The sequence below is a fragment of the Cydia splendana genome, chromosome 5 (genome assembly GCF_910591565.1).
Source record: "Cydia splendana chromosome 5, ilCydSple1.2, whole genome shotgun sequence".
NCBI lineage: Eukaryota > Metazoa > Arthropoda > Insecta > Lepidoptera > Tortricidae > Cydia > Cydia splendana.
Window position 1 is genome coordinate 2,831,609 of NC_085964.1, and position 13,082 is coordinate 2,844,690.

Sequence of the window (13,082 nt, forward strand, 5' to 3'; positions counted from 1 at the left end):
GCAAATTAATCCGACTTTTTTCGAATTCGAATCGAAGTTCGAAATGTCGTTAATCTTAACGATAATATTTATTAAGATGTGATTTATTTTATACTGGAGAGTTTTAAAATTGGTTTACTCGTGTATTTTTGGATAATTTAATGGCATCAAATGATAAATTTTAGTTATAGATTTGGCGATAATATTTGGCCAAAGCTAAAATACCTAACAGTATGTAGAGGGCTTTATTAGATTTTTTTTTCGATGTGTCAAATTAATCCTCCTTGCTTTTCAGAAAATAAAAATTGACAGTGTCACCCGCAAGCAAAATTAATTGTCATCTAAATAAAAACTGTTTTTTGTACAAAAATAATGGAGGCGTACTTATGTCCGTACGGGTCTTACCCTATGATGCCACCAGACCAGGGCCATGGGGATAATGTTGACTACTACAGCATGCAGCCTATGGATGGCCGAGATCATACAAGGTAAGTACATTCCCATCTTCACCACTTAATGTGTGTCGCTTAACTTCAAACTCGGGTAAATCCATTCGACCCTCAGCAAATATCTACCCTATTACCTTTTCTTAATCGCATAATCTGTCACATGGATTTACGGGTTTGAAGACTTTGAAGTTAAGCGACTCATGTGCAGACCTCAACTGTGCGTTTCTCCAGAAACTTCCTGCCTAGCACAGCTTGACTGTGGTATGAACTGTATAAGCGTACTACGCGTGGTAATAGGGCACATTACCACATTATGCGTGGCACGACACGCACTAAGCCGGGTTTTTTAACAAGTATAAGAATAGAACAAACCTCTAGGTTCGTAAAACTTTTAAATGATTTCTGTCTTTTACGAATATGCTTGACCTTGACCATGATTATGGGTGCAATTTTATTGAGCCTAATATGAAAGTATGAAGAGTTCAATAGACATCGAAAATCGTTTATGAAGTCTTTTAGTGTTATGAACACAACTTCTTACTAACGACGACTTTAAGCGTTCTTGGTGTCTAAAGGGTAAAATACACTAATAAGTTCATTTATATTTGAAGCTCACCAAAACACCGCACCAATCGTCGAGAAAAACGGTCCCGAAGCGCTAGCGGATCTAGATCTCGCTCCAAATCTCGGACGCCGAGATCCCGGTCCCACTCGAGATCTCGATCTCACTCCGTGTCGAGATCTCACTCTCAATCGACACGTACTCGGAGTATTAGGCGGGGACTGAATTTCAGGGATCCGAGTTTTCTGGACGCCTTTCGAGTATTATATTTGACACGTGAGTTTTCTTGCATTACTTTTGCTTACATTATTATTATTCATTATTCAGAGCCCACTGTGTCCCACTGCCGGGCAGAGGCCTCCCCCCTCTTCTTCCACTCGTCTCTGTTTACATTAGGTACATTATGCTGAAATAAAACTTTTTTTTCTTTCTTGATTATCTGACTAGTTTCCTTGATGAGCCTAATGAGCCATTATCATCCAGCACAATTTATAATTGATTCTTCTTCTCGTTTTCGATATCATTTAGAAATTTTCGAAACCACCGAATCAACAAGCTGGCTGCTGATAGCAAACTACTTAAATAACATGTATTCCTTCGATTCTTACCTACCACCATTCACCTTAAGTCAACTTAATCAAGACGTTATTTCCAGCAAGCAACAGAACTAAAAAAAGCACTGCCAAGTACCTCGCAACGAAGAAGCGGCAAGATCACGTCGAGGAGCTTCTAAAAATCGACGGACTTGGCTCCAAGAGATGGCTGTTTTACCCGAGAGCCACGGCCACGACCAGCGAACCTGTCACTGGGAAGGTTGCAGGTGATCATCTTACACTATTTTGTTTGCTTGGCATATTGCTATCTCGAAGCAAAAGAGCTTGTGAAATTTCGAAGAGCAGGATCCCGGAGACAGATGTTGAACATTAATGTTGAGTTCCAATCATGAACATAAATATACGGCAATGCATTGGCTTCCTATGTCTTGATGTCGAATGATTTAATGTGAAATTAGGTCGTGTCATTCCCATTGGCACTTAACTTTACACATTTATGTACATTGATGCTTGCTGAGCCAAACCTGTGCTTGGTTTATTGGTCCTGATATATTTTTATCTTAGTTGATAATAAAGTTTTTTTAATTTACTTTTAGGGGCAAGAGATAATTCAGACCAGCGCATTAAGATCGACAGGCAGTTCTTCAAGAAGTACAAGAGAGGCAAGTCGGTCGCTGGCGACGCGCCTATAGCCAAACTCATGCGCTGGGAACTTATGTTCTATAAGAAACTCGGCTTTATAAGGACCGATTAAGTTTGTACGTAACGTTTATTTTAATAAATAGGTTTAAAGGAATTTGTGGTTTAGCTTAAGACTTCCGATACGACCTTCGAACCTTCAAGAAATAAACGTACTACCATATCAAATGCCGGAAATGCATTTGCAAAGAGCGTATTTCCATCTTAAGGCAGACAACGCACTTGGAACCCATCTGGTGTTGCAGGTGTCCATGTTCAACGGTAATTGCTTACCATCAGACTATACGTCTGCTCGTTTGTCTCCTATAGACTGATGCCCACCCACAGTCAAACTCATTATTGAGTTTTGCGGGGCTATGACTATTTTTAAGAATACCTCTGTATATTATAACACTTTAAACTCTCGCGTTTTGTACACATATTTAATTACACAAACGGGTCTACCGCGATATAATTTCATTGTTTTTACCTTTAATTCCGACGTTTCAGCTGAGTTGCACCAGTACGGCTACCACCAGTTTTGACATTGACATAACGCTCACGTTTACGTAACTTACTTTCTATGCATCTCGCTCGTACTCGCATATGCGAGCAATAGTGGAAGCGAGATGTACAGAAAGTAAATTACGTAGACGTGAGCGTTATGTCAATGTTAAAACTGATGGTAGAGGCTTAGCTGTGGTCACGGAAAGACTGACGTCCCAACAAATGTCAACGGAGATATTAATAAAACACCACTAAACTACCCGAAATTAGTTTATAAAAATGTTCGGGGTAGACAAAGAAATTGAAATTGAATTGAATGAAATTATATCGCGGTAGACCCGTTTGTGTAATTAAATACCTCTGTATATTATTAAATAAATAAATAAATAATATCATAAAGATAGACAATGATTAGCGTGCCGGATAATTGATACTCTCGAGTATCGGCCCTATTCGAACCAAGCTTATAAGATATCACACCGATACGATACTGATCTGTCAGTGTCAAAAGTGACATTTCTGCAACCAAAAACGACACTTTTGACACTGACAGATCGGTATCGTATCGGTGTGAAATATCATAAGTATTGTTCGAATTGGGCCGTATGTTGCTTCGCTTAACACGGCGGATAGCGATATCAGTGTGTGAATCGCCTAAATTACCGCATGGTGCATGTACAGTCACCTGCAATAATGTTACACAACGGAGGCTGCAAAAATATCTGACACGATCTTATTTTTAGAGCCATAAGGGCGTGTCACATAGTTTTTCGGCCTTCGAAGCGTAACATATTATTGCAGGTGACTGTACCTACAGCTTTAACATTAATGCATATCACAAAATGCAATTTATATTATCGTTTTCCAATAAAGAACCCCTCTAAAACAACAAGGTTTGCGTGTTCCAGACACATTGACAGACATACAAACAGCAATTAGGAAGCAAAATGGCGGAAGCGATAGTTTAAACGGGGGGTGTAAAGACAAACCGTGTGAAAAGTATTGGTTGGTAATGGATTTGATTATGAATCGATAATAAAAAGGGCAGTTTTTAATATAAGGGTGGGTAATGGGATTGTATCCATGTTTATCAAATTATCAGCTTAATAGACTAGCTCTACTCATAATATAGCTTTTGCCCTGGTCTTCGTATGCGTGGGATGACGATTATGATGATGATTGATAAAATATCTCTCTATCGGCACTCTAAAAAACTCGTATCTTGTTTATTATTTATTTATTTATTTAAACTTTATTGCACAGTAAAAATTGTACAAAAGGCGAACTTAATGCCAGAAGGCATTCTCTACCAGTTAACCCTCAAACTATCTCCATACCAAACTTCGCCGGAATTGCTTCAGCTGTTTAAGTGTGAAGAGGTAACAGACTGAGCGCCACTTGCACCATCCCACTAACCCGGGGTTAAGCGGTTAAACCTTTAACCCAGTGTCAAAATGTACTGGTAACCATGTTAACTCCAGTTTTATCCGGTTAAACCCCGGTTAGTGGAATCGTGCATGTGGCCCTGACGGTTACATATCAGAATACCGAAAACTGATTTACCTAATGTTGAATCACCTATGCTTGATTCACCTATTTTTAAATTACCTATCAATCATTTTACCTAAACATTGACTGACCTAAGTTTATAATACCTAAGCTTAAATAACCTAATGGACGAAATACCTAATGCACGATATACCTAATGCACGTTTCACCTACTGCACGTTTCACTTAAAGCTATTGTACCTAATGCACGAATCACCTATAGCTGATATACCTAATGGACGATACACCTAAAGCTGATATACCTAATGAACGATGTACCTAAATTTGATTTATCTAATGGACGAAATACCTAAAACTGTTAAACCTATCGCACGAAATATCTAAAGTTGATATACTTCCTGCACGCATTACCTAATGTCGATATGCCTAATGCACGGAATACCTAAAGTCTATATACCTAGTACAAAATTCATATCATTTTGCCGAATGATCAAGTCGCAACTCCACCCAATAAATCGTATGATTTCCCAACCTTACAGTAGAAACTGTTTGTTTGGATAACAACTTAAAAATACACTTTTTGAAACGCTTCGTTTTAGGTAGTAGAATGATTTCTGAAGTCTAATACAAAATTAGTTATCTTATCTTATCAAAAACTTAATATTTGTAAGTTAGCATCATGACGATGAAATAAAAGTCGGTTTTGGCACTGTTTGGTCGCAGTTAACCTAACACGCTCCTCCTCGCTTTGCTCGTCGTCGCACCTATCTCGACTCTGGCAAATGACTAGACCTTATATTATAATAAAAAATAGTAAGTCAATTGAATGATTTGGCTAAAAAAATTATACCAAATGTTGCAAGTATGTCCTAATAATATTCTACTAAACAATAATTATATTTTTTGATTTTAGGTACATATTTTGTTCACTAAGTGCATCGAGTTCAGGTATTTCGTGCATTAGGTGTATCGAATTTAGGTATTTCGTTCATTAGGTATGTTAACTTTAGGTAATTTGATCATTAGGTATACCGACTTTAGGTAATTCGTGCAGTAGGTATGTTAACTTTAGGCAATTCGATCATTAGGAATACCGAGTTTAGGTATTTCGTGCATTAGGTATATCAACATTAGGTGTTTCATGTATTAGGTATATTAGCTTTAGGTATTTCGAGTATTAGGTGTTTCAACTTTAGGTAAATCGAGCATAGGTATTCTGAGCTTAGGTAAACCAACTGTAGGTGAAACGTGCAATAGGTAATTCGTTCATTAGGTGTTATGAGCTTAGGTTAATTGGTCATTAGGTATTTAAAAAAATAGGTGAAACGAGCATAGGTGATTCAACATTAGGTAAATCGATTTTCGGTATTCTGATATGTAACCGCCCTGACAGAGTTACTCTTGCATTTATAATAAGTACTAGCTACAGCCCGCGACTTCGTCTGGAATGATGATGATAATGATGATTGATAAAAACTATCCTATGTCCTTTCTCAGGGCCCAAACTATCTCCATACCAAATTTTGTCCAAATCGGTTCAGCGGTTTGAGCGTGAAGAGGTAACAGACAGACACACACATTTATAATATTAGTATAGATATGGATTAGTAGGGGATTATATAGTTTGTCAAAATACTGTCTCATTTCAAACATAAACAGAGAGAATCATACTAACTTTGTCTTACACTTAGTACTCTAGCACCCAAAAGAAAAGGATGAGTGTAGTTTTTTTGTTCTTATTTACTGACAAATTTCGTTTGACCAGCTATAAGTATTATAACTAGTAGGGATTCTCGCAATATTGTACTATAAATACAATCAAACATAATTATACTTACGTAGACATATGTGACGTCCCACGGTCAAAGGTACCTTATGGCGGGTATGGAGTTATGCATACCCCAGTAATCTACAATAAATAAGCTATCGATAACACAAAAGATCAACCTTCTAGGTTGCGTAGTTACAGAGATATGATTTTTTGAAAATAATGTTGTGAAATGAGCAACTTTACGATAGAGAAGTTTTAAGTTTAGCCGCCTAAAAAACTATGTTCCTGAAGTAAGTTACATAGTTGACTACAAATAATAATGCCTTATATATCTGAGATTTAAAAAATATTGCGACTTGTTCTGTAATGCAAATAGCAACTTTTGATATCGACTGATTTATGTGTATACTAACCAATCTCTTGAAAATAAAGTTTTATTTCATTTTCACGATTGATTGCAATGAGCTCTCAAGATTTAAATTTTATCTATTAGAAAACGACACTGACAGACAGTTTAAGCAAAAAACAATACCGATTTAGAGGTGAAAATGTATTTTCTGACTTTTTCATATAAAATCACAAAATTGAATATTTTTACTTTTAATGTGACACACAATCAATTTTTCTGAGCACATATGAAAGAAATTCTGTCATTCAAATGAAATAAATCCTAAAACCCCAACTAAATACTATATTTAACCCCTTATGCCACTTTAAACTTACATAACAATAACAGTATTTGCTCCATACATTTACGAAAAGGTACCTTATGGAAATAAATCTAATAATACATCACTACAAAATATCAATCATATTATAATTTATCTTTTATGAATAGAAAATATTTATTTACATTAAACTGCCCCCAATTTAATTAGTTCTTCGTCATAATAATCTTAAAAAAGACCAATAATTTGTATGTAATGAAAAGGTACCTTGTGGTCAAGTTACATGATGAGGCATGATGATGATGGAACAGTTAGGATAAACTAATAATATTTTGGGGTTAAGATGGTATAAATCGTCTATTTCTTATCAATAATATATTTCGGTTGCTATTGAAGATAAGCGGCATTGAGGTTCAATGACCTCAGATATTCCATAAGGTAATGCGTCGGGTATTGGCATTTTTCAGCAAACCAATGGCTGATTTACTGCATGCGACCAAACCAAATGAAGATTATTCTAGTTAAGAAAGACTTGACGAGAGTAACTTTGGTATAATAGCAGTCTACTTGGATTTGTGATGTCGGTCTATGTACGGTTATAATATTTGCGAGGCGCCCCAACCAGAACTGAAATTATGAAATTAGTTTTGCAGAATGCTAATATAGTTCTCTACCAAACTTCTTTTCCCGTATTGACTAGTTTTTTTGGGAATTTTCAATCATTTTTCCATAAGGTACCTTTTCTACTAAACTCTGAGACGACATTACTAGGCTTATAACTAACTTATAACAAAAATAAAAACAGGTAAACAAACGTTAGGCATTAAGGTTTCAGATCACACAATAAAAAAAAATTGAGCATTTTTTCACCTCTTTACAAAACATTTAATATCTCCGAAACTAGAAACCCTCATAAGGTACCTTTTCCCGTGGAACGTCACATATTATTGCCAGCTTTGCTATGTCAATATCCCACGCTTCACACACCTGTTCGATAACTTATCGCCGCTGCTAACCGTACCGAGCGTGTAAACTAGAAATAAACTGCCGGCACTTGCTTTTGAGATGTCGGTACTGGTAGAAAAAGAGTTCTGAAAAATATAGAAATAGTTTATTTGGTGTGAAATAAAACATTTAACTTTTAAAATATTCTAAAGGACCGATTAGTATATTGTTGTCGATATTTTTCATATTCGATAAAATTTAGTGGATAGATAGTTCCCTATTCTGTACAATATATCACCAGGTGGTCTAGTATAAGTTGCGTTGTCGCGCGCGACTCCATACTTGAAGTCGCGCTAGATGTATGGAGTCGCGCGCGAGAACGCAACTCATGCTAGACCGACAGGTGACAACCATAAACCATAACTTACTAATTGCCAACACAAGTTTATAGCCACAGTGAACCATATTAGTATCAAAATAAGGTTTATTTTTGTTTAATTATTTTTTAGTTTTAGTGAGTTAAGGTACTTTAGGTTGTTACCTGACGATATATAAGTGAAATTTCACGATATGTTAAAAAAATCCCCTTATTATGGAAAGCCATCACGACAATGTATTGTATTGTCGTAACTCGACTGAAAGTTACATACAAATTCTTCGCCCAAATTTGGATTTCGTATTTATTCCGCCCAGAATGAGGAGCTCTTAAAACATACCAAATATTATCAAAATCAGAAGAAAGAAAACTTCAACAAAATAAAAACGCTAATCCTAAAATAGGTCTTGTAATCATAAAAACACTATGAACCTTGAAGCCACAGCGCGCCGCTTCACTCTGGCGCAGTCGATTCAGTAATCCGCGATTTTTGCAATGACTACTCGTATTTTTAGACAGAACGCGTATACCTAATCTGATTTGAAAAGTTTTGTGATAAATGTAAACACTTTTGGAAAACAAAACATTAGAAACAGATTAACAAAGGTAAGATTTTTTTAACTTCTTATGTTAGTTGTAATTACCTAAAGTTGAGGATGTGTTGTGAATAAATATTATGACGATCAGTATGATGAAATTATGAATTTATTTCTTTATTCTGTACTGCATCCGCCTTTTTATTTATTTTGATACGTAAGTTATAAATAATTTCAAACAAACAGAAAGCTAAGAAATGGATATCTAATTGTTAACTTCAAATCGAATGATGTGATCATAATGACGATAAAAATAAATCTTGTGAGTAGGTTTGATTATTTCAAATACTTACAAATGTATAAATAAACATAAATCGTTTAATTTTTACAGATGGCGCAATATATCCCGCTAAATTTATCAGGAAATAATTTAGGAGTACGACACTGTCAGTTAAATACCCTAGTTCAGGATGCTTTCCAATCATCAGTACCATTTGAGGCCATACAAGACCTTCCCGAAGCCACACTAGTGGACAGACTCTTCAAGATAGCCCTTGCTTCAAAATACAGAAACATTGATTACATATTCAAAAATCTAAAAGATCCAGACATGATATTTGTTTCCAACGCTCTGAAATGCACTTGGCAATTGGAATCTGAATACAAAGATAAAATAAACGCAAACTATTTGGAGAATGAGCTATTTCCACAGATGATGTCAACCGCCGTCTGCAAAATGCAGCATTGGCTACAACGACACTTACGCGATACCGACAGATGCAAAGATTTTTACACGTATTACAAGGAAAAACAGTTTAAAATAGCTATTAAATTTCTTTGGCATTGCTCCAAAGAATATCTTCTCGAAGAGTTCATGAATATCACGGACAGAATAGGTGCACGTAATTTAAAAGTACTTAGTGAAAGATGCCCACAACTAACCAGAATATTTTACAAAAATTTAGAACAAAATCAAAATGTTTTGAAACATTACCTTGACGATGAAAAATATTTCTTTTTTAACATAAAATATATCTTGAAATCTGATCCTGAAACATTTTTCAATGTTGTTGAAAAATACTTCAATGTTAAGAAGTTTAAATCTTTTGGACCCGACATCACACAGAAAATAATGGTTCATCACAGAAAAAGATTCTTTTGTAAACCTGAATTGTACACAGCTTGGTTACTAAACATTCATATTTTAGCCAAGTACTTAAGCCCCGAGGAAGTAAAAGAGGTTGTTTTAAAATTAGCAAGAGCGGAGTACTTGGGAACCTGGTTTACTTATAAAAAGGTAGAACCTTTGATCAAAAGGCTGAACAAGAATGAAAGAGTTGCATTCAAAAACCTTGTTTTTGTTGACAAAGCTATAGGAGATAAACTTAAAGATTGGCCATACACTCCGCCTAGCTCGCCTATTATGAAAGAAATTCCTGGATATAGCCTTTTTAAGGACAAAGAACATGAAGAACGCACATGGAGAACCGCAAAACGTTTAATAAAAAAAAGAAAAGGCCCACTACATGAAAACGTTGAGATACGTGTACGCCGAACTCTACTTGATGATTTATTCGATCGTTATCGATTTATGAGTTTCGAAGCGACTTTGTCTGATCTTCGGAAACGTCTTAAAGCTGAGAGTAATCTACAAAACCGTGAGTTCATGATGCTTGTACTGGTCAGCAAGTCAGGTGGACGCGAAGATAGTCTTAGAACCTTGTTCGGGCTATTATCACAGTATAGAAATGAGCCTGTGCACTTTCGAGCAGCTATTGTCCGAAGTTTGGTGAAACGTGCCTTTGTGTGGCGTTTACCTGATGACCTATGGGCTGACTTGCTGCAATGGGCGCACGGAATGGGTTTAGATGGAAGCCCTTCAGAAATTAATTGCACTGAGGGAGTGCATGCGGTTGTCTTGCGAAATCTTCTCATCGATCAGGAATTTAATCCAGTTGCTGCTAAATTATTCTTTGATAACTTTACATATTTTACAGAGTACTCATTAAGTGCTGTAGAACGCAGGTTACTTAAAAATAGTCTGCCCAAGTTGCTAATTGAAGCAGCTGTTTCAGAAACGGAATCTGCAAAACAGACACTTTTGGAGCAATTGCTGAGTACACTTGATCAGTATCATATTCCTTTTGACAAATTTCCTGGTGTTGTAGAAGCTATCGCAACAGCTGTCCAAGAAGACCGAGATTCTTCTCAATACCTGCTCATCCGCTTGTACAATGCTCGCGTTGCTCGAAAACAATTTTTCAAAGAAAACTTTTCTTTAAATCACGATATTGCATCATACATGAACGCCCTACGACATGACATTTCAGTAATTAAATTTGACAATAGTGATGGGTTTCTAGAAGTCGTAGAAATGGAAGGTTCTTCGCGTTATCAGATTTTTTTAAGAAAATTGATAATATATTTTGCGGAACCAGGAGGACTGGTAGAGCAGTTCCATGCATTTTTCAAACGCTTAGCTGAAACAAGGCCACATAACTGTCTAGCAAAGCCTTTGTGTCTATTCGTTGGAAAAGGTTTCATTACGTTACTAAAAATTTTAGATAGTGCGCCAAAAAAATCAGCAGAAAGACGTCTAGCGGTTGCATTAAGAGCAAACGCTCATACCACCCGACCACGGGTAGATTTAAAAGACATCGGTTGGCAAGCAGCAGGAGCTAAAGCAATAGCTAACTTAGTTTGTACCAGTCCTCGAAATCAGCTAAATAATATGGTTAAAGAGCTTCTAACCTGGGGACGTACTATTCGAATGACACTTACTTTGACAGATAATGAAGATGTTAAGATCGCTGCTTATAAAATAATGACAGAATTAAGGCCAGGGATAGCTTTAAAAATGTTTTTGCGCTATTTAAAAGTTGGTGAAATTGGCAGTGAATTTCTAACGATTTGGAATACTGTAAAATCTCTTATTACTAAACTGGATTTTACTAAACGACCCAGACTTTGTGCAAACCTTAAGAATATTCAAATTGTGCCATCCTTGATTAAACCCGAGTACTGTGTTCTTGTATATCAAGCTTTTACACAAATAGATAAAGACGAAAGTCCATTATACAAACCATCACTAAGCATACTTTTCGATATAGAAAACATATGTTACGATGTTAACGAATCATTTTTCTGTAATCTTGTGAACAATATAATAGTAGATAATGAGTTATTGAATCGTGAATATTTCCTCAGGCAACAATCGTGTTTATATATTCGACTTATCATAAAGTACATACTGCTTTGCGATTCTGAGGACTCTCAAGAGATAAGAATGAAGAGCTTAGAATATTTATTGCAACGGCTGGAAGAATATTGGAAAATAATTGATGATGATGTTTCGAAAAGCTTGTTTTTGGAAACATTTTTGGAAGCCTTAAAATATAATAAAGTATTTTTTGACGTTAAGTATGTCTCGTGTATGCCTGTTTTTGAAAGAGTTCTTGCTTGGTTGCACAGTTTCTTGACTATAGAGAAATGGTTTGGTATTTACATTAAGTTACATTTAACAATGCTTTATTATAAAGTTGCCAGAATCTGTATTAGTCAGAAACTTAAATACTTTACTAGTGATCTTCAAAATCTTGACAAAGGTATTGATATGTTTGGCAATATTTTTGGCAAATTACTTGCGCTTGATTATGAAGAATTACAAGATAAATATTTTGAAAGCATAAGAGAAATATATAGAGAAGAGTTGATGGAATACCTTAATAAATATATTGATTATACATCATTTGATTATAGTAAAGAGAGGTTTATTATAGCTGTTATAAAAAGTATTTTAGATGAAAAAGATGCTAAAGAAGCACATTTTTTGGCTAGTCATATGTTTGTAAGACATGAGAATAGATATTTTAAATACGGATTAGACTTCAGTGATATTAAGGATAATCTGAAAGATACAAATAATAATGAGTTACGCTTTTCATTAAATATAGAATTTTAAATGAGATATGGTGTTGCTGTTTATTTAATCCTACGTAATTTAAGGAAAAATAATGTGTTAATTATAATTGTAGTTGAATGTCTGCGCCCTATATGTATATACAATTTTATAATATAAATAATTATTATATAAAAGTGTTGATTTACTGTTTTGTGCACCTTACATTGTTTGTTCCGTTAAAGATCTGGTCAAAACGGCAATAAACGAGCTATGTACAGCCAAACAAAATATAACCACTATGTAAAGTCGCCATGGGAGCGGCCAAGGCGCTCAAAAATATTGCACCTCTATTGTCAAAGCGTTAGAGTGTGTGTTCAGATATTTTTGAAAACTTCGGCAGCTCCGCTAGGTAGGTGTATCTGATGGCAACTGTACAGCTATGCTTACATATACTCGCTTGTATTATCGTAAGATAAACGTCTGCTTTTCTCTAAAAGTTTTTTGTCAGTTTCATTAGTTTTCATTGTTTTTATCTTTTTTACTAATAGTTATTTAGTGTCGTCATAAACGTTTCTTAATGTGCATTGGGATAGCTTCGAAAACAAGATATTTTTGAAACCCCAATGCAACATACTTTACTACTATAA

At 35.4% G+C, this 13,082-nt stretch overlaps 2 protein-coding genes across 2 annotated transcripts; both read left to right on the forward strand.

Annotated features, from left to right (window-relative positions):
- The first annotated feature begins 286 nt into the window (after positions 1-286).
- On the forward strand, positions 287-2,340 carry LOC134791055 (uncharacterized). Its single transcript, XM_063762085.1, has 4 exons — positions 287-467; positions 1,040-1,266; positions 1,646-1,810; positions 2,141-2,340. Exons 1-4 carry the CDS (start codon positions 352-354, stop codon positions 2,296-2,298), a joined length of 666 nt encoding a protein of 221 aa, XP_063618155.1. The 5' UTR covers positions 287-351; the 3' UTR covers positions 2,299-2,340.
- Positions 2,341-8,898: 6,558 nt separating this feature from the next.
- Positions 8,899-12,495, forward strand: LOC134790336 (uncharacterized). The gene has a single exon (XM_063761104.1). It carries the CDS (start codon positions 8,926-8,928, stop codon positions 12,493-12,495), a length of 3,570 nt encoding a protein of 1,189 aa, XP_063617174.1. The 5' UTR covers positions 8,899-8,925.
- The last annotated feature ends 587 nt before the right edge of the window (positions 12,496-13,082 follow it).